The 23,593-nt window shown below is 40.8% G+C and overlaps 1 protein-coding gene across 1 annotated transcript in view; it reads left to right on the top strand.

The window, feature by feature from the left end:
• Nucleotides 1-23,593, top strand: part of ciao1 (cytosolic iron-sulfur assembly component 1) — a 64,201-nt gene that overhangs the window by 21,946 nt on the left and 18,662 nt on the right. Inside the window, exons 2-4 of the mRNA XM_035380031.1 lie at nt 15,551-15,699; nt 15,790-15,901; nt 16,095-16,183. Coding sequence (XP_035235922.1) covers nt 15,551-15,699; nt 15,790-15,901; nt 16,095-16,183 — 350 coding nt within the window. The remainder of the gene's footprint in view (nt 1-15,550; nt 15,700-15,789; nt 15,902-16,094; nt 16,184-23,593) is intronic.

Here is a 23,593-nt window from a genome sequence, read left to right as displayed (position 1 = left end):
ATAACGTATAGAGATACAAACACATGCTTTACTCAATATGCAGACATACAGTACCTATACAGACTGATCAATATACAAATATATATGTATATACATACACAGTATACATTTAGGAGTAGTAAAAATAAATAAAATAACTGGTTGTACAAGTAGTTTCACATAAGCAACAGCTTGCTTCCAGGTTTCAAAGGTCTTCTCCTTAGCACCAAGTATACAAGCTGTTGATGATTCCATAGAAATTATATTGAGAAAAAGTAATAGCCATTGTTGACGTGAGCATGAGGTGGATTCCAGCAATTTATTAGTATTTTTTTGCAGCAGTGAGCCCTGCTAACCATACTCTCTTCTGTTGCAGTGAAAGACTGAGAGTAGAATCATCATTTAGCAAAAACGACAATGGGGAGCAAGTAACATTCTGGTTTAAGAGTGAGGACAGATCTGTGGCAACCATCTTCCAAAACTTGGCCACATCTGGGCAGTCCCAAAAGTAGTGTATAAAGGTCCCTGTTGAGCCATGACAGCATAGTGTGCATACGGGGGAAGAATTCAGGCGCATGTGAAAGCGTCGGAGAGGGGTCAGGTATAATCTAAGAATTTCCAGTGGATCATTTGGGCCCAGGAGTTCAAAACTTTTTATCTCAATCAGATCCGATCAGATTTTGAAATCCCATATTTTGTGATCCAGGATCAGACAAATCAGCCAGATTTTGTCCCAGTATTTCAAAGCAATTCAGGATAGGATCATCCAGATTCAGACTTTTCAAGATTACCAGATCCTGATTATCAGTGCTTTACAGCACTGGAACATTACTGAGAAAGATTACGATTTTCTAACCTTCAAATTATATATAATATCCGGGGGGCTTTAAAGGTGCAATATGGAGCTTATTGAGTGTCAATTTTTATGGCCCTACAAATGTAAACAACCTTTTTTTTTTTTTTACATCTTTTAGCTCTGACAGCTGTTGATACAAGGAATAGCAGTTTGCAAGTGCTAACATTTTTGTATTTGATTTAAAAGCCATGAAAGGTTTGTTTGTAAACATTAAAGCAAAACAGGCTTGTATTTTAATAAACTTATTATTTGGTTGAATGCACTGTTCTGGGAGGTAGGCTAGCGGCCCTTGTAAATGTGACAGAAAAAAGTAAATTAAAATTTTGCAACCATTGAGCCTACAAACAATGTATTATTTTAATTTACAAACTCTACCATCTTTTTTATATTGAAATGTATTTTGAAATGAATTATATACTATATTTTGTTCTAGTAATCCACTCTAAATCCACTCTTCTACTGGGATCAAGTTAATCCTGATTTTTTGGATCAAAGTTTTGTACTACGCATTTTGAAAATTTGATCCAGGTTAAAGCTAGGATTCGATTACCTGATCTGATCGGATTCCAAAGTGATCCCAATCCTGTTTTTTGGTTTTGAACTACCCATTTGTAGGATTTAATCCAATCCAATAGTCCAATATCCAATATCTGATCAGATCACTTTTGAACTCCTGGACCTTGGTGATTTGGATTTCTTAATGCTAAAACAATATTGTCCCAAATATCTTTACATAAATAATCATGATTCCCCAGATTTAAGTCGTTGACCCATACCTGTGTGGCTCCTAACAGCCTGTAAGTGTGTCTCAACAGGAATGTATAAATATTGGACGCTGAGCATCCAGTTTGGCTTTCTGGATAGAATAGGCTATGCATAGGATGAGACTGTAATGGAATGCCCCATGGAACCCCATAGGCACGCAGTGCTGACCAAAGGCGCAAATACATGAAGATCGATGTATTTTTTAGATTGTATTGCAATTGGATATCCTGAAAGTTCCTCAAGCCACTGTCGTTAAAGATATCCACTAAAATGTTGATGCCTCTGTTGGACCACTGAGGGTAAAAGAAGGGTGAATTACCAGTGAGCAAGCTGTGGTTATGAAATATGGGAGAGTGGCGGTGCCATTTCCTCCCTGACCCTGTACGTCTCTGCTAACCTCCAGGTCATTATCAGATGTGAGACTATGGGTCCAAAATGTAGTTTGCAGTGCCTGATTGGGATAACACAGTGGATGAGATCTTGTAATCTGTAAGAGGAAACCAATGATACTTCAAGGGGGCGCCAGGACACTTGGGCAGCGGGATCAAGCCAAGTAGAGAGGGAGCGTAGTGTAAAGGATTAGGCATATAATTTGAAGTCTGGAAAGAAGAGGCCCCCAGCTGATTTTTCCCGCTGTAAAACTGACGATTTAATGCGTGGGCGTCTCCCATTCCAGATGTATTTTGAAAAGATAGCCTGAAATTTGTCCAGGATCCAGTAGGGGGCAGTAAATGAATCATTGATCCAACAAAGTTGATACGTGGTAGAACGTTCATTTTTAGAATTGATATGCGAGCATGCAAAGAACTGGGAAAACGCGTCCAATTAGATTAGGTTTGTATTCATCTGTTTGTAAATATTGTTGTAGTTATTAGTTACAATTTATCCCACTCTAAATAAAATAGTAATACCCAAATATTTTAAAGTATTGCACAGAAGGTATCAATGGTGGCAGAGGAATAGAATCCGCTGAGAAATTCAGGGGGAGAAGAGATGATTTTTGCCTATTTATTTTGTAACATGAAATTTTGTTGAATTTATTAGAGAGGGCCATAATGTATGGTAGAGATTTACATGGGTTGTCGATAAACAGTAATATATCATCTGCATATAGGGAAATATGATGTACAGTATCCTTGATAGAGATAGGGGAGAATTCTCTAGATTGGCGGATAGTTTGAGCTAAAGGTTCGAGATAAAGCAAATAAGAGGGGAGATGGTGGACAACCTTGGCGTGTGCCCCTAGCAATTGGAAATAATGTAGAGCAATTCTGCACTGTTAATACGACAGCAGATGGGTTGGCATACAGAACTTTGATCATAGAAATAAATCTTGCTCCTAAACCCATAGAATCTAGTACTACCCATAAGTATTGCCATTCAAGGCGATCGAAGGCTTTCATGGCGTCAAGTGAAAAGACCGTGCACGGGGACTTGATCTGATCTGCTGTATTATGTGTATTATGTGAAGGAGGCGGCGCATGTTGTCAGAGGCTAATCGAGATTTAATAAACCCTGTCTGATCAGGGTGCACAAGGTGTGTCATTTGGGATTCTAAACGATGCGCCAATACCTTATCGGATTACTTAGTTGCGTCGCCATGGATGTCTCCTAGCCGCTTGCTGTAAAGAAGTTTACTAGATGTCGTAACACTTTAGATTTATAGCTTCCACGCCGCAACTAATAAAAAAGATCAAATGGCGGGCAAACAATATGGCGGACATAAGTGGTCCCAATTGCAAAGTTGTAGAGCACATTCAGGTGCATAGGTCAATGAAGTTTTGTGTTGATTTGACGTATGTTGTGGGAGTTATGCCCTTTTAAGCATGGCAATTTGTTATAGCGCCACCATCTGGCCGACCATCTGGTCGACATAGGTTATTTGTAGTGCCTGAGCAGTGGGGGGCCATAGGAACCCACCTACCATATTTGGTTGGTCTAAGACTTATGGTTGCTGAGCCTCAGACACATTTAGCGGAGAAAGCTTCCGCACAGCAACTAAAGTCAAAATGGCGGGAAAACAATATGGCAGACATCGGTTGTCCCAATAGCAAAGTTGTATAGCACATTCAGATGCAAAGGTCCATGAAGTTTTGTGTTCATCTGACTTATGGTGTGGGAGTTATGGCCTTTCAAGCATGTTATAGCACCACCATCTGGCCTACATAAGCCACGTTTCCACCAAAATTACCCGGAACTTTCAGTCCCAGGAACTACTTTACCAAGAACTAAAAGGTTCCTTCAGCCAATGGCTGTCTGCGTTTCCACCGGGGTCTAAAGTCCCGTGAAGATTAGGCAAATTAGCCCACTGACGTATGAAAAAGCGACGTTGTCGTCGGTCCATCTGTCATATGATTTCTTCTGTAACTCCATACTACCACCGAAGTAGCCTACATTATTTTCTAATAACCGGGACAGCCCGGAGGGGTTTATTCCACTTATATACAATGGGTTACCAACAATGACTATATATGGTTACTTTTGTATTTATTGATTTTTATCGATTTAATCACATGGAATTGAAATATTCTTCTGCAGCCGTTTGGGCATATTTTACCGTTGTCAAGCAAAACTGTCGTTGGTAGTTGAACTTGGACCGTTATGCAACAAATAGGATATAACAGACCAATAGTCAGATTGTAACTGTTTTATATATCCTCTCAAACACATTCATTATGTTTTTATGCGAACATTCGCTTTCATGTCTTGACATCCGAAGCGACAGAATGCATTCACATTTCCAATATAACTGGCAACAACAGCAGAAAACATGCACACGTTGTAAACAATTTGCTGTTTGATTACTTTCTCATCGTCAATTCTATATAGGCTAATCGCAAAATGACAAGAATAGAACGAAAACTCGGACTTGCGTGAAAATTTAAATTAGTAGTGGTACAGCCACCGTTTGTTTTCCTTCAAAGTTACTGCTAGCCGAGCAGCGAAGTGTGCCATCCAGATGCGAACCATGCACCATAAATTAGTCCATAGTTTTCCTGGTCTTTTTGTGGAATTGAAGAATGGCAGAGTAAAATTGCGGCAGTCCGAAAAAGCTAAAGGTACGATTACTAGAATTAACCTGTTATTTTACCATGACAAAAAGTGGGGAAGGTGATTTCCAGTTTGCTTTTACTGTATCACCAATGTGAATTACACAGAACTACCGCATACCTCACATAACTGTATCAAACGTTTTGAGTCAATTACAACGGGCTAACAAAGAAAATCCGGAAGAAAATATTCAGGAACCAAATTAATCCGTTTGAATGTTTTAGTAAGTAATATGCTGTCCCAGCACGAATGCTTAGCATTTTATAAAACGAATACTAAAGCAAGAAAAGAACAGAAGAGCACACGTTATAATTCCAAGACGTTGGCAGGCTATAACCAAAAGTAGGCTACTGTGCCGCATAACATACAAGTTTGATTTGAAGTTATTATGAAAATAAATCGGGTTGCGCCTGCATATTTTTAAACATGGCGCCTGAAAATAGACACAAAAAACTGCAACCTCCACCCAAAAGGTTCCTGTACTTTCGGAAAGTACTACCCCCCGAGCAGGAACCTTTTGGGGGGTAAAACAAAGCCCCCGGAACTAAATTTAGACCCTAGTTCCTGCGGTGGAAACGCACTGAGTTCCTCAAAAGGTTCCTAGTTCCGGGGTATAGTTCCTGCGGTGGAAACGCGGCTATAGGTGATTTGTGGTGCCTGAGTAGTGAGGGGCCATAGGAACCCGCCTACCAAATTTGGTTCCTCTAGGACTTATGGTTGCTGAGCCTCAGACACTTTTAGCGGAGAAAAAATAATAATAATCCTAACAAATACAATAGGGTTCCACCAGCTTCGCTGCTTGGACCCCTAATAATAATCCTAACAGATACAACAGGGTTCCACCAGCTTCGCTGCTTGGACCTCTAATAACATGCAGAGTAATAACACGAGAATATACACTCATCGACCACTTCATTAGGTATACCTGTTCAACTACAAACTGCACCCGTTAACGCAAATATCTAATCAGCCAATCAAGTGGCAGCAACTCAATGCATTTAGGCATGTAGACATGGTCAAGACGATCTGCTGAAGTTCAAACCAAGCATCAGAATGGGGAAGAAAGGTGATTTAAGTGACTTTGAACGTGGCATAGTTGTTGGTGCCAGACAGTCTGGTTTGAGTACATTACATTACAGGCATTTGGCAGACGCTCTTATCCAGAGCGACGTACAACAAAGTGTATAACCATAACCAGGAACAAGTATGACGAAAACCCTAGAGAGAAGTACCGGTCCAAGTGCAGGGAACAACCGCATAGTTCAACTTGGACCCTGAAGGTTAAACTGATTAACACTAACACAACGAGAACGGCAACAACGCAGTCTATGGAAAAAATACAAGCAGTAGTTAGGACAGTTAATGCACCTAAGTCACCTACGAAACAGCTGCCTAGTTACAACCCTAAGCTTGCAGTCATTTACAGGGGGGTAGGGAGGGATGGGGAGAGGTGCAGCCTGAAGAGGTGAGTCAAGAGGAGGTCATTCCACCATCGTGGGGCCAGAACAGACAGGAGACGTGTTCTGGAAGTGCAGGTGCGAAGAGGGGGAGGTGCCAGGCGTCCTGAGGTAGCAGAACGGAGGGATCTGGCTGGCATGTAGGGTTTGAATATCTTGTGGAGGTATGCTGGGGCTGATCCCTTGACTGCCTGGTATGCTAGGACCAATGTTTTAAATTTGATGCGAGCTATAACAGGCAGCCAGTGGAGGGTAGTGAGCAGGGTCGTGACGTGGGAGTGTCTGGAGAGGTTGAAGACCAGACGAGCCGCAGCATTCTGAATGAGTTGCAGGGGTCTGGTGGCAGATGCCGGTAGTCCAGCGAGAAGAGAGTTGCAATAGTCCAGGCGGGATAGAACCATTGCTTGGACCAGGAGCTGGGTTGAGTAGGTGGTGAGAAAGGAGCGGATTCTCCGGATGTTATACAGGAAAAATCTGCATGCCCGGCTTACTGCTGCGATGTTCTTGGAGAGGGACAACCTGTTGTCCATCACCACTCCGAGATTCTTGGCACAGGGTGATGATGTCACTAAGGTGTCCCCTAGGGAAATGGAAAAGTCGAGGAGGGGAGAGGATAGAGCAGGAATAAAGATTAGCTCCGTCTTTCCCGGGTTGAGCTTCAGGTGGTGATTGTCCATCCAGCTCTGTATGTCCCTCAGGCAAGCGGAGATGCGGGCAGGGACCTGTGTGTCCGATGGGGAGAAGGAGAGAAAGAGTTGCGTGTCATCAGCATAGGAGTGATAGGACAAGCCATAGGCAGATATTACAGGGCCAAGGGAACTGGTGTATAAGGAGAAGAGAAGGGGACCGAGGACTGAGCCCTTGGGAACTCCGGTGGCGAGGGGACGGGGTGGTGATACCTTACCCGCCCAGGCAACCTGGAAGGAACAGTCAGAGAGGTAAGACTCAATCCAGTCAAGGACTGTGCCGCAGATCCCTGTTGCTGCCAGGGAGGACAGGAGGATAGAGTGCTCCACAGTGTCAAATGCAGCAGAGAGGTCTAGAAGAATCAGGACAGAGGAGAGGGAGGCTGCTCGTGCGGAGAGAAAATGTGGAGAAATAGGGGGCAGAGGGCGCAGTGGGCGCAGAGGGGGCGGAGGGCGCAGAGGGGGCGGAGGGCGCAAAGGAGCTGCGGATGTCTGCAATCTTTTCATCAAAGAATGCTGCAAAGTCATCTGCAGTGAAGGAAGACTGGGGTGGAGGAGGTGGCACGCTGAGGAGAGAAGAGAAAATAGAGAAAAGTTGATGAGGGTTAGAAATGGAGTTATGAATTTTAGTTTGGTAGAATTTTGTCTTAGTGGCAGTGACAGCAGAAGAAAACTCTGTCAGGAGAGACTGATAGGCTGAGAGGTCAGATGAGTCCCTGGATTTGGCCCACTTCCTCTCAGCGGCGCGGAGGCTGGCCCTGGAGGTGCGTAAGATGTCAGACATCCATGGACTGGGAGGAGATGAACGTGCTGGCCTAGGGACAAATGGGCATAGGGAGTCGAGTGCTGAGGAGAGAGATGAAGTTAGGGTGGAGGATGCAGAGTTAGTGGGGAGCTTGGAAAATGATTGAAGAGGGGGGAGGGAAGCAGTCACTCTGGGAGCAAGAGAAGAGGGTGATAGGGAGTGGAGGTTACGGCGGACAGTGACAGGGAGGATGTGGAGAGAGGGGGAGGGAGAAGGAGATGAAGTAATGGTCAGACGTATGCAGGGGGGTAACCGTAAGATTGGAGCTGGAGCAGGTCCTCAGGAAGATCAGGTCTAGGAGGTTGCCTGCCTTATGGGTTGGGGGAGAGTGTTGTAGGGAGAGGTCGAAGGAGTGGAGTAGTGGTAGGAAGGCAGCAGACTGGGAGGCCTCTATGTGGATGTTAAAATCTCCCAGGAGGATCAGCGGGGTGCCGTCCTCAGGGAAGGAGCTGAGCAGGGTGTCTAGCTCATCCAGGAAGCTTCTCAGGGGCCCCGGGGGACGATAAATAACAATAATATAGAGGTTAGCAGGGTAGATGATAGAGACAGGATGGAATTCAAAAGTGGATATAGACAGGTCAGGGAGGGGGAGAACAGAGGATTTCCAGGTGGGGGAGATCAGTAGACCAGTACCACCACCACGGCCAGATCGCCGGGGGGTGTGGGAGAAGGAGTAGGAGGACGAGAGGGCAGCAGGAGTGGCAGAGTTGTCTGGTGTGATCCAGGTCTCTGTGAGGGCAAGGAACTGCAGGGATAGGAGGGAGGCATAGGCGGAGATGAAGTCTGCCTTGTGCGTAGCAGACTGGCAGTTCCATAGCTCCCCTGTGACCGTGAAGTTCTCACAGGGGGTCAGCAGGGGGTAGCAGAGGTTAGAGGGGTTCCGTTGTCGAGGGGGGCCACGTCGCTGGAAGCGCCTTCTGAGGGGGAGAGTACAGACTGGAATGGGGAGCTGGCTCATAAACTAGGAGGGAGCGACACTAGCGTCGCTCCGAGTGTACCTAATTAGCAACTGAAAATCTGAGTCGAATAACGCGCTGATTACACAGGTTCACAGTCTGTAATAGTGCAATAATCGCAATCTATCAATTCTAAGAATCAAAAGTGGTAGATAGAAACCTAACACAACCTAAAAATAAAGAAACCTAACACAACCTAAAAACATTTCAGAAACTGCTGATCTACTGAGATTTTCATGCACAACCATCTCTAGGGTTTACAGAGAATGGTCCGAAAAAGAGAAAATATCTGTGAGCGGTAGTTCTCTGGGCGAAAATGCCTTGTCGATGGCCTAATGATGTCACCTAATGATGTGGCTGGTGAGTGTATATAAACAGCCACAATACAAGTGACACAAAAACATACACTTAAGGGTAGATAAACAAACAGTTATTAAGCCCGCAAATGGGGTTTAAAGGAAAACACAATATATATATATATATATATATATATATATATATATATATATATATAGGGGCCGACGGAATGCAGGTAACTCCTTTCCGCAGACCTTCTATGAAAAAGGCGCCTGCTTACCTTATCGCTAATGTTGGTGGACCACTAAAAGGAGAAACCAGCACGCCATCGGTTCCCTCCTGCGTCCATGCCGAGATGTTGAGTTCCTGGCTGGCTCGCCAAAATGTGTTGAGGGAAACTCCTCCGCTTCAGGTTCGGTCGAGCGTGATGAATTCTATATATGTTAGATCAAAACAAACTTCAAAAAAACAGAAATCAAAGTACTCAAATTTCTTAACCGGTTTATTTATTTTAGTCTGGAGGAGATCACCTAGAGAGTTGAACAGGGGAGTTTTATCAGTGAGCTCCTTATACCAAGATGGATCCATACCTTTTATAATGTAAAAACCTTATCACTTATGACGAAAGGTGGCTTTCGTCACCACCTTCCCTTCCACGTCCTCAAACTTTCTGACAGATAATTCAGCTACGTCTTCCCACTGTTCTGGTAACCACTGATAAGATAAACAGTACCAGCCTGTGTACCGGCCTTGCAGGCAGGCACAGCTCCCGGCTCTCACGCAACACTGAGACCATTATATCTTGCACTTTTCAAAGGCCCTCTGCGCAGAGTGTAATGAATAAAACAGTATTATAAGACATATCAATGATGATTAAGCCAACATATATCAATAATGATTATGCATAAATGAATATAAGATAATGATTAAATCTGCATATTCATCAACAGTTTATAAGGCTTATAAGGCATTTTGATATGCTTAGCTGTAGTTAGGACTCCATTCTGCTGTTTTCCATAGCTAGATCACTGACGTTACATGGCAATTTGAGAAGGAGAACTAGGTAACAGTTGTGACAAATATAACACTTGACATTTGAAAATATGATGCACAGACATATTTCCCAGCAATCTCTGCATATAAGAAAAAAACAGTAGTACGAGAGAAATGAAAACAATTGATGAAATTGAGTAGTCGAAACAATATGTTTTCAGCAGAATAGGCATGTAGGTGAAGTTTGGCATGATCACTGACTTGTGCAAAGAAAATATACTGACCATGAGCGAGATGAGTTTCCTTATTGAACGGTATATAAAACAGATGGTATTAGGAAGTAATCGTAAATATAGTTGTTCAAGGAATGCGCAAAATTGCATTGGAAAACTGTTGGACAAATGTACTTTTTCACATATAACTACTAGTAGTTATAATTATGCAGGAGTCATGTATTTAAATGGAATGTTTTTAGTAGGGTGTTGCAGACAATACGTACGTACTAATCGTTTGTATGTGGGTAAATAGAGAACAGGGCGAGGTAACATGAATGTAGAAACGTGGCGTTTACACTGCTTCCCATTTGTCTCTAACAATGGGAAACAGTTTCCACACTCACACTCTGTAACTGCTTCCCATTGTTAGAGACAAATGGCCACAAATAGAGTTCAATCACTGTTTGTAAGGATATACAATAGCCACAGATCAAAGGGGTGTCACGGGGCAGCAGGCCATTTGGGTGTCCCTGGGAAGTCTGTTGCAATGTATATTACTTCCTGGGAACATTTACACATGGCAATCACCACACCTCTCAACAGAATACTTAAACCCTCACTTGTGGCTGTCCCGTTGAGATTTGTACGCAACGCTTGGGCCGGTAAGCTGAACTGTATTCCATTTGGCTTGGCTATATTGTAGGCGGCTAGAAAACTTTAACATTGAAAGGAAATGTAGCCGGTTAACTGAACGTGTAGATAGTAGGCTATGTCATAATACAGTCTATACGTTCGGTGAAAGACCAGCTAGATTTGGTGCAAAAGCAATAGTTGAAATGTTGTAGAAAATGATTAGTGACCAAATAAGCATGCATAAATGAAAAATTAGCCTGAGTTTCAGGTGGGATTCGATCCTGTGTCTCAGAAGTCCATAGACCGCAACGTTACCACTGAGCCACGTACTTACTAGCTGTCTTGACTGGAAATATTCTTGGGGAAATAGACATAAGTCCATTTTGTGTGTATATGTGACATTTTGATTGGCTGGTGTAGGTAAATGATTGGCAGGTGTAGGTAAATGTCCAATGGGGAGACGTATTGTTTGTGGGCTTGTAGCATTGTGATGATGTAATGTGGCAGGAGAAATAAGAAGGAGAAAATGTAAAATCCCCTAAGCTTGGGGCTTTATTGTACAGACGTATGTAGTTGTTAGTGAATTCTGTGTGTTGAAATGGGGTCAGAAGGTATAGAAATTAATGTTTTTAAGGCCTGAGAGTCTGTGGCCATTGTGGTTATTTCTGTTGGAAACCCTGAATGGTGGCAAAGTCTCGGTGCTGTATAGGTAAGGCGTAACTTGGCAGGATGGCATACCTCCAGTCCCAATCAGAGGAATTGACCCACTCTTCCTTACGAAACTGCTTCTGCTCATTGATGTTTGAGGGCATCCAAGTTCGGCCATAATTTAAAAAGTCGGACTGAAATTTGAAATACTGTATCATTATTTATATTCTATACCATTGCAAAATTGTATTTGAATGGTTTTAAAATGTTTTTTTTTTTTTTTAAATGATAAAAATGTATACTTTTGGACATATCACAAAAATGTTACTATCATGTTACTATGGAGGTCAGATACTGCGTGGGCGGGGTCGAGGGCGTACTCCTTGCGTTTTGAGTGACAGCTAGTGGGCGGACCGTCTGAGGCTGAGACTACAGCTAAAGTGACCGCCGGTTTTTCCCACGGCGCGCAGAAAAATACTTAAAAAATGTAAAATGACAGAAAAGTAGACAGCTGAAGTCAGCATTCCCTTCCAGTAGGCTAGTATAATGAACTCAGGCGAATTCAAATTACGATGGCAGGAAAAAAATAAAAGTGCGGACGGTGGGAAAATGTTGACTGGCTACGTTTCAGTAGATAGGTAAAGCGGGGTTTTCCCTAGGTTTTCAGAGGGCTTAGGCGCTCTCAGCTATTTTGGAACAGCGTTTTTATATATATATATATATATATATATATATATGAAAAAATGTTTTGACCAGCGATTTTCATCAGAAAAAGATGTGTGAACATAGCCTAACTTTGTTGACCAAGCCACGTTAGATACCCTACTAACGTTAGTTCAGTCGAGGTATCTTTATGTAACGTCAACTAACTAGCTTCACTGGCTAACATTGTCATAAAATTTTTCCCGACTGTGAAAACTGCCTTACTTGTTTACATTTTGGACAGATGCGGCTAGCGGGTAAATCTATCGCTGTTTCCGTCGCAGCACTTTCGACACAAGCAAAATCGGAAGCGCTATCCTAAAATTTCTTCTTACCGTGAAGAGTGCCTGACCTGCAAATACCTATTTGGTACACTATATTCTGTAAATGCATTTAGATCAAACCTACCATGCATAAAAACGCTCGTCAATCACCCACTTCTATTTATAATGTCATCCTAGTGTGGAGTGTTTAAAACCATAAAGCCACTTTTCGGTTTATTTATTTATTTATTTTTTGTCAGCGCATAGAACTCTCACAGTTGTTTTTACATTCATTCTGAATCTGATATGTGTTTTTACGTTCATTCGGCTTAAGGCGCTGCGGAAAACCCTGTACAGCTAAATGAGTTGAGTAATATTTGCACAAAGTCAACAAATCTCCATAGCTAGTAAGATAAATAATATTCAGCTTTCCTGAATTGTTGCTTTATATTTCGTGTCATAATTATGTTGATGCTAAGATTGCTTTTCAGCTATGCCAGCTAACGTTAGTGAATGTAGCTGTTAGCTATCCTCCTTGTAAGACAGGCGAAGGTAATTCATACACTCACTAACTATACTAACTTATATCTAAATATAATAATATAAGAAACTTACTTTGTGGTTATCCTCCGTACTGTGCTTAAATTGTGGGGACTGCTCCAGGGTTCAGTAGCAGTTCTTTGCAAAATCCACTCTGTTTTTGCGCCCAATTCAAAAAGTCGTCAGGTTTAAAATGCAGACTGCAGACACTTGTGTTGTTTGACACTAATGAACCTGATAAGAATTCTACCCACTTGTTTTTTACATTTGTGTCCTTCGGGATTGCGTGTAGTAAGTCACTATTTGTGCATCCTTCAACACAACAGTGCCGCTTGCAGGGTGCCATGTTTGCCAGACTTGACAGTGGCAAATGCAGCCTAGCCCTCAATGTCAATCATAAGCAAATATATGCTGTGATAGGCTGCATGCAAATGAGACCGCTTCCTGACATCAGGAAGCGGCAATTTTAAAAATTTGGGGAAAAAAGTACAATAGGTGGCGCAGTGATTTTTAAAACAAAAATATAAATTGTAAATTATGTGATAATACAGCTGACACTACCTATTTTACCACCAAGTGTAGTACAAAATATAAGCGAAGCAATTTCAGTTCGACTTTCAGGACATTTTCATCACATTTTCCTCTAGAGTATGCTGGTATACAGAGGAATTAATCGTTCTGTGGTTATATATCCTCTGCCACGTTTGATGGTTGGCATGAGGTTGTTTTTGTGATATGCAGTGTTTGGTTTTCACCTAACATGGCTTTGTGCACTACTGTAGTGCCAAAGAATTGTACTTTTCTCTCGTCTGTCCGGCGGACAGTGTTTCACGTCATTATTTTGAGAACAATTAGAGCGCTGAGAAAAAGTTTTTTTATTTGCCAATATCCTGATTTCCTCTATTATTGCATATTTGTCACTCTAAATACTTCCAGATCATTTGACAAAATATAATATTAGATGAAGGGAAACTGAATAAATGCAAAACACATTTAATTTTTTAAAATTTCATTTAAAAAGTTGTTAAACACCCATATCACCGATATGAAAAATTAATTGGCCCCTTGGTTACTAAATCCACATAATTAACAAATTTAATTGATAATTAGGTTCAGCTGATTGAATACAGCCAGACTTGATTGCAGCCAGCCCTGTTGAATTTAAACTTTCTACAAGCACACTATGCCACAATCAAAGGAAATTACAGAAGAGGTAAGTGAAAATTTTGTTTAAATTCATCAGTCTGGAAAGGGATACAAATCCATTTCTAAGGCTCTGGGACTACTATTAATTTGTTCTGCAACAATTCCTAAAATTCCTCCACTGCAATGTGAAAGACTGGTATCAAATTATGGGAAGAATTTTGTCACAGGTAATGCTGCTAAAGGTGGTGCAACCAATTAAGTTTAAGGGGCAATTACTTTTTCACATGGGTGTTTTACATTTTTTCATTAAATAAATTAAATAATGATTTCATAAATGTGTTTTGTGTAAATTAGCGTTCCCTTTGTCTAATATTACATTTTATCTGAAGTTCTGAAACCATTCCGTGTGACAAATATGCAATAATAGAGGAAATCAGGAAGGGGGCAAATACTTTTTCACAACACAGTAAGTGTTACTCACAATCAATTTATTTCTGTCCAAATTCACACAAAATATTTCAGGGCTCCAAACTAACTTTTTACATTGGTTGGACTGGTGCACCTAACTTTTTTATTTAGGTGCACCAGCACATAATTTAGGTGCACCCAAAATTTTTCACCGCGACTTTTGCCGCCGCAGTTAATACATTTTAAGTGTTACCTTTTTTGTCAGTTCCCATACACATTGGTAATTTCTTAACACATTATGTAAATGATTGTTAACAGGAATAAAGGTGCAGATTAATGTTTTTTCTTTATTTAAATCACAGCACAAACAAGAAATCACAATAACCTCAATTGTTTAAAAAATACATTTTAAAAGTGCTTGACAAACTCAAATAAATAAATAAATCAAACTCAAATAAGTCAAACAAAAGTGTGCGCTGCTCCCGGAGGAGTAACAGGGCGCGGTTTCACACATACATGACTTTTTTTTCCTTCCCCACTCGCATTCAGCGAAGAAGAATATCAGGGTCAGAGCCAATCAAAGGCAGAGTAGGGGTGGGTCTTCGCAGAATCCGGGTGAAAAAAAAAAAGTATTTTGTTATTTGTGAAATCCATACTAAAGTATAACTTCACAAGATGCTCCACCTTCCTCATTTTAACGCAGGCGGCTGGCTGCTCTCCTGATATTTCCTCTCTAAAATAACACGTAGCCTAAAATTACGACTTTATTCTCGTAATATTACAACCTCATTCTCGAAATCTTAGAATTTGTTTTTCCTCAATGTGGCCCTAACACACAGAGACAGACCTGCTAAATGTAAGGCGCACCGGTGCGACCAATGAAAATGTTTAGTCTCACTTGACAGATTTTTGGTTGCATGTGCGACCAAAATTGTCGCATTCTGGAGCCTTGTATTTTGATGTATACCAAATATTTGTGTGACAGTTAAAACATTTTGCATATGTTTTGACCCCTATACATGCTTTCCAAGTCTGGACAATTATTGTGTTGGCTACATTTCCTTATGACTCCGATTTTACCATTTCCTATGATTAGATTATATTTTTGCATATTTTTTACAGAATTCTTCTTTTTTTTCTGTGCTCGTAGGGGATTCTTGGGAATGTAGGTTTGTGCTGCCGGAGGGACACCAGCGCACTATCAGAAAGGTTGCCTGGTCACCTTGTGGGAACTACCTTGCTTCTGCGAGTTTTGATGCCACCACCTGTATTTGGGGAAAAAAAGGAGATGACTTTGAGGTAATCAAACCCCTTTTCCGCCTTGCTGTATGTGTCATGTTTTGCCAACTTGCTAACACCTGTCACCCTACTGTTTCTACAACCCTTAAGTGCCTGACTGTACTGGAGGGCCATGAAAATGAAGTGAAGTGTGTATCTTGGGCTCCTTCTGGCAGTTTGCTGGCTACCTGCAGCAGGGACAAAAGTGTGTGGGTCTGGGAAGGTCAGTATCACCTCAGTATCAGTAATCCAATTTTTTTATTTGTATGGGCACACGTCACCACAAAGGGCATGCTTTGTTTAACTTTTATAAATTGTTTTACAAGTTTTTGATTGTTCATAGTACATTACAGTATACAGAACAGATTTAGCTGTTTTATTAATACACATCTCACTTTTTTCCTTCTCTGTTGCAGTGGATGAAGAGGATGAGTATGAGTGTGTAAGCGTAGTTAATGCTCACACACAGGATGTCAAGCATGTGGTATGGCACCCCACAAAGGAGGTATCGGGCATTCTCCTTCCTGGCCTACTTTACTGTCCCCTATTTCCAATTCCCTCTTTTCTATTGTGTTAAGTGTTTAGTCCCATTTCAGTTAAAGTTTTTCTGCCTGGATTGCCACTATTATTCATTCTCCCCATTGGTCAATATTAATTTCAACCAAAATCAGCACCAGGCCCATCTCTGTCTCTCTCTCTCGCTCTCTCTCTCTCTCTCTCTATATATATATATATATTAGGGTTTGGTCAGTTTCTGGTTTTACCGGTCCGGTCCAGTGTATGAGCTTAAACCGCTTTGATTTTATAACAACCGACTGAACCGGCGTTTGTCATTATGAGACGTAGCCTACTGGCAAATTAAAAAGTAGCCTACATCAGCAACCTGTGCCGACGGCGCTAAATCAAACTTGTATTGCATTTGTAATAAACAATATGACAACGTGATTAACATAATATTATGTTTGTTTATAAACTGAGCCACTAGTGTCTGAGTGCAAAAAAAAAAAAAAGATTGACAGGCCGTGTGCAATTTAGTACCGAGGCCGGCAACAAGGAGATCCAATTTCATTATACAACGGCTTGGCTGAATACTCTATTCTGATTGGTCCAAGGGTGGGCATTATTTCTCAGTAAAGGGACAGCATGGCCTTTTAACAGTTCTAAAATCAATGTGCTACAAAATCCAGCATTCTACAACCAGCGAATATATCATACAGCTAGCTGGCATTCAAAACCCGTTTCAGAGGGTCTTAGAAAGACGTTATGTATACACTGTGTGACCACACCATTTAAAAAGCAAGACAGTGCTAGGGAGATTAATTTGATTTACTTATGGTTTCATGCAGTTTTATTAAATAATGTAATGACAAAACAACCAAAATTGGTGCTAATTGTATGGTATAAAATGAGAAGGAACTATTTTTTCTTGATAGCATCATTGTTTTCATAGAAATAACGACCAGAGGTTTTTGCTTAACAACGGTGCAAATAGAACTACGAACTACCAACTAGAGTATTTGCCTAACAACGGTCCAAATAGAACTACTCACCGGAGTTTTGCTTGACAACGGTAAAGCCGCTACACTTTCATTCATGGGCTCTCATTATGTTCCACTCTGGAGCGGCTGAGTCACGTGCAACGCCTAGTGGTAAAATTCGGTATTACCGGTCCGGTATTTGGCTTAATATCAAACCGGTTTGAAAATGTTTACATCGGCCCAACCCTAATGTATATATATAGTAATGTGTAAGTTTTAGTTTTAGGCAGGTGTAATGCTGTAAAGTAAGAATGCTTTCAAAAATAGAAATGTTAATAGATATAATAGATTATATCAATTAACAAAATGTAAAGTGAATGAACAGAAGAAAAATCTAAATCAAATCAATATTTGATGTGACCACCCTTTGCCTTCAAAACAGCATCAATTCTTCTAGGTACACTTGCACACAGTTTTTGAAGGAACTCGGCAGGTAGGTTGTTCCAGACATCTTGGAGAACTAACCACAATTATTCTGTGGATTTAGGCAGCCTCAAATGCTTCTGTCTCTTCATGTAATCCCAGACAGACTCAATGATGTTGAGCTCAGAGTTCTGCGGGGGCCATACGGTGGCATAGTGGTTAGCACTGTCGCTTCACAGCAAGAAGGTCATGGGTTCGAATCTCGGCCTGGGGCCTTTCTGTGTGGAGTTTGCATGTTCTCCCCGTGTTCGTGTGGGTTTACTCCGGGTACTCCGGTTTCCTCCCACACTCAAAGACATGCTTGTTAGGTGCGCTCCTGCAGGTGCCCTTGACCACGGCACTTGCCTCAGAACTGGAGTTGGTCCCCGGGCGCAGCACAAGAGAGGCAGCTGCCCACTGCTCCTAAGTAACTAGGATGGGTCAAATGCAGAGGACAAATTACCCCATGGGGTTCAATAAAGTATATCTTATATCTTCTATACCATCACTTCCAGGACTCCTTGTTCCTCTTTACGCTGAACATAGTTCTTAATGACATTGGCTGTATGTTTGGGGTCATTGTCCTGCTGCAGAATAAATTTGGGGCCAATCAGATGCCTCCCTGGTGGTATTGCATGATGGATAAGTATCTGCCTGTACTTCTCAGCATTGAGGAGACCATTAATTCTGACAAAATCCCCAACTCCATTTGCAGAAATGCAGCCCCAAACTTGCAAGGAACCTCCACCATGCTTCACTGTTGCCTGCAGACACTCATTCTTGTAGCACTCTCCAGCCCTTCGGCGAACAAACTGCCTTCTGCTACAGCCAAATATTTCAAATTTTGACTCATCAGTCCAGAGCACCTGCTGCCATTTTTCTGCACCCCAGTTCCTGTGTTTTCATGCATAGTTGAGTCGCTTGGCCTTGTTTCCACGTCGGAGGTATGGCTTTTTGGCCACAATTCTTCCATGAAGACCACTTCTAACCAGACTTCTCCGGACAGTAGATTGGTGTACCTAGGTCCCACTGGTTTCTGCCAATTCTGAGCTGATGGCACTGCTGGACATCTTCCGATTGCAAAGGGAAGTAAGCATGATGTGTCTTTCATCTGCTGCACTAAGTTTCCTTGGCCGACCACTGCGTTTATGGTCTTCACGTTGCCCGTTTCTTTGTGCTTCTTCAAAAGAGCTTGGACAGCACACCTGGAAACCCCTGTCTGCCTTGAAATTTCTGCCTAGAAGAGACCTTGCTGATGCAGTATAACTACCTTGTGTCTTGTTGCAGTGCTCAGTCTTGCCATGGTGTATGACTTCTGACATTAAACTTCTTCAGCAACCTCACCTTGGTAGCAGAGCTTGGCTGTTCCTCACCAAGTGTTAACCCTCCTACTCAGCTGTTTCTATTTCAGTTAATGATTGTGTTTCAACCTACATATTAAATTGATGATCATTAGCTCCTGTTTGGTATAATTGGTTAATAATACACCTGACTATATGCCTACAAAATCCCTGATTTTGTGCAAGCGTACCTTGAAGAATTGATGCTGGTTTGAAGGCAAAGGGTGGTCATACTAAATATTGATTTGATTTTGATTTTTCTTCTGTTCACTCACTTTGCATTTTGTTATTTGATAAAAATAAACTATTAACATTTCTATTTTTGAAAGCGTTCTTTCAGCATTTTTCATACCTACCCAAACTTTTGCACAGTACTGTATATATATGTATGAATGAATGAATGAATGAATGGTTACATTTACAGTATATAGCAATTTTCCGAATGCTTAAATTGCTTTACAGTGATACAGTGGCAGTGATATATATATATATATATATATATTAGGGCTGTCAATCGATTAAAATATTTAATGGCGATTAATCGCAAATTAATCGCACATTTTTTATCTGTTCAAAATGTACCTTAAAGGGATATTTTTCAAGTGTTTAATATTCAACATGGGAGTGGACAAATATGCTTGCTTTATCCAAATGCATGTTTATTTATTATTGGAAATCAATTAACAAGAACAATGACAAATATTGTCCAGAAACCCTCAAAGGTACTGCATTTAGCATAACAAAATATTCTCAAATCATAACATGGCAAACTCAAGCCCAACAGGCAACAACAAGATGGGCATATTGACCTGCTAAATTTAACATTACTTAGTAATATGAGCACTCACACAATGAAATGTGTCCAACTTTACGCTTATAAAGATTCACTAAAACATCCCGTTTTTTTAAGCATTAACATAAAAGGATGGAACTCAATGCATCGCAACAACAGACACATTGTACAACAGGTACATTGGTCAGCTAAATTTTCCATTACTCAAAGATCATTCCTTGGATCACTCGCACTTCTAAAGCAAATCACACAGTGTAATTGTGTCCAACCTCACATGGGGAAAATAAAGGCTCACAAAAACATCCCCTTCTACTATGTGGGATCAAAACAGGATGATACAAAATAAAACAAACAATAAAGTGAACAGGAAACAGTGGAAAGGGAGTGTAATACAGAACTAGGACTTGAACTAGGATATTGCAGTTAGGCTATACTTCCATTTCTTTGGATACAACAGTTAGGCTATACTTCTGTTTCTTTGCACCGAGCCAGTTGCTTAAAGAGACAAGCCTGAAACATTGTCGGACGACAGGGCAGCTCGCTTCTTCTGAGCAATATGACTGTGAGCCAGGTCTTATGCCTAACCCATTTAAGCCTGCAGGCAACAAAAGTTGCCGAAGTCTCTACCACACTCTTTCCATCTGTGAATATTTTTTGGATGACTATAGATGCTTATTTAAGAAGAAATCTCTGGGAGAAATCTGGGTGTTATAGGCTAATATCAGTGTCCAACCTCACTAAAGCTCTGGATAAATATCAAGATTCTATTAAAGCTGCAAGGGCCAGCTGTTTTTCCATTTTAAACTAAAAAAACAGCCATAGACCTAGGGTTCTCTTGAAAACTTTAAACACAGTCATAAATCCCACTCCCAGCATGAGCCTTGAGACATCCATAGGCACGTGTGAAAAGTTCCTCAGGTTTTTTGCTGATAAGATTTCTAATATTAGACTAGAAAGGTTACAATTCCTGAAGGAACTGTGTGGGCTTGCTTCAAATTCCAACCGGCACTGTCCTCAAGTCAAGCCTCAATGCATTTCATTGAGGGTGTAGCGTTCCCGGCTGAATGATGGTCAGACTCTTTACTGATGGTTTATGAAGTCCTTTAATATTGTTAATCATAAACACACCGTAAAAGCTAAAGGAAAAACAAATACAAAATACATTAATATATTTAATTTAAATGACAGAAAACAACCTTTATGCACATGGCTGTACTAATCCCAGAGTCTTTTAAGTATCCCTTTATTTTGCTACTGAGTTTAAGCCAACAAAAGTGCATATTAAATGTATAGCTTCAAAAATGTACTGAATTAAAATGTACTTCCATGAATGTGTATTCATATAATGTGCATCCATACATCACAATAATCTTAACTATTCTTCTAATTTATTAGGCCTATATTTATTATATTTGTGCGTATATTCTGAAAGGCACAGTCTTAGCGTTGCTCGGTCCTGTAACACGGGTCTCAACAGAATATAACAAATGGCATGTCTTTAATGCAGCAGACAACCACCAATGTATGTGGCTAATAACCCAAAACTCGCTTAACCACAAACAAGAGTGCTAACTTTGTAACGCGTTCTGCACATCAAACACATCTCAATAGTTTAAAACCAAAATAAACGATACAAAATGCCTGAAAACAGCTTGTTAACAAGGCGCGAAAAATGCTGATACAATTAGCATATAGCACATAATAGACTACGGCAATTAACATAGCAGGTAACATGTTAGTTCACCAAGTTTACAAAACGAACTATTCATTCCATGTTAACATATAACATATATATATATATATATATATATATATATATATATATATATATATATATACAGTATATTTAGAAGAAGATTTACCAACCTTGTGCCCTTATCAACCAGGCGCTATACCATTTAGAACTTAAAATAAACCGTATAAACCATTTTTACATAGCTCAGAAGAAGCACAAAAACATCCAGACCCACGGCGCACCGTAGCATTACATATACAGGCGGGGATCAGCAAGTAGCAATTATGTTCCAGGGATCAGTGATATCCTAAAAGTGTCATGAGTAAAACTTGGCTAACTATATAGCTAGCTAGCTATGGCATGCTCTCACCTCTGTAATGTTATTTGTTGTTCGCCGTGAAGTCCATACATCTGTATCGGTCGTTGTAGTGTCCGTGTGTCCATACATCTGTATCGGTGGTTGTAGCTGTGTGTCATTAGCTCTTACGGATGCTATCCTGCACACATGAGTAGGAGCTACGGACACACAGGTACAACCCACTTACTCATGTGTGCAGGATAGCATCCGTAAGTGGGTTGTACCTGTGTGTCCGTAGCTCCTACTCATGCGTGCAGGATAGCATCCGTACGCGCTAAGTAGGTTAACTTAAGTAGGCGAAACGCAAACATGTTAGCGTAGGCAATAAAGCTGTGCTTAAAAATCTCGTGCCGTTGGAAGTGCGTCCTACTCATAGACCGTGACCACCTGCGGATGCATCCTACAGCGTTCCACGAAATGTCCCACGAAACATCCCTGCATGAGCCTCTATGGAGTGACCACAAAAAAAGTTTCATATTTCAAAAAAAGTTTTAAATATTTCAAAAATCTGAATACAAGCAAGAATGTCTGGAACTAGCCGGTCATTTTGGTGTAAAAAGTTTGAATGTAGTGGACTGTAGGACCGTAGGACTAGTTAGAGCTAGAAAAATTGGGCGGAAAGTGCAGATAATGAGAAATATGAAAGATACCAAGAGTGGGCTTGACGGAAGCAAGCCCACTAATTACACATTTCGGCCCCCACTCACAATATGTCGGTCGCTCCTGCAGTATCAGCTGTCTTTAGTCAGTTTGAGAGATATGGTTTACCAGCTGAAGTCTGTGACATTAGTTTCAGGTCCCGAAGTCAAATGCTGCAGGACTTCTAAATTTAAAAAAAGACTGCTATGGCACCACCATGTGGCCAATTGGAACCAATTTGGTCAGTGGTGGTTGAGAGGTACCCTCTATCAGTCAACCAAGTTTCATTTGAATCAACCAGGTGAAAGGGTAAAAAGTGACATGTGAACAAACCAAAAACCCAATTGACTACCAATTCAAGATGGTGGCTACCATAACATATGTGTATGTATATATATATATATATATATATATATATAACAAGTTTCAAATGTCTACATAAGTGATTTTTAGTGAAGTTTTACTCCCGAGGATGGAGTTTATAGATATTTATGAGTACATGCTGTATTTCAAAGCTTTTTCAAATAAGTCAAAAAGTCTTGGAGTAGATAGATTTTTAACATTTTTCCAAAAAATAAAATAGAATTTCAGCAGCTTCGCAGTCTGTCTCTCTAATAAAACCAAGCAATGCAATATGGTGCTTCTTACATTTGGTACTTAGCCCCCTAATAATAATAACTAGACAATTCCTACAGAAATTGTGAAGTGTGGTTGCCGCCAATGTAAAGTCGACTTAATTAATCTAATTAAAGACATTCAGTGTCAAAAATAACGTATATAAACGAAATGTTTTGAGCAGCAACACTATTGGATGATAATCTTATCTGTGTTCATTAGATACAGACAGAGACAGAATGAATGCTGTGGCTCATAAGTTCTAACTTAGCCCAGAAAACAGTATCAGCTCGGTCTATCAACAAACTTATGCCTCAGCTATGCTCAGAATTTCTCAAGAATAATAGTATTTTCCAAGAAACAACGAAAGTCATCGATAAACTTTTGCCAGGTGCAGTGTCTTTTAGGCTACCGATAAGTTGGGGTGAGAAAGCGTTGCTTTCACTCCTACCACAGACTGAATGCGTAATGCATCTATAATGAGACCAAACTTTC

Source organism: Anguilla anguilla, chromosome 10, assembly GCF_013347855.1.
Source record: "Anguilla anguilla isolate fAngAng1 chromosome 10, fAngAng1.pri, whole genome shotgun sequence".
Taxonomy (NCBI): domain Eukaryota; kingdom Metazoa; phylum Chordata; class Actinopteri; order Anguilliformes; family Anguillidae; genus Anguilla; species Anguilla anguilla.
Note: the sequence above shows the minus strand (reverse complement) of the source record. Positions and strands in the feature narration are given on the sequence as shown.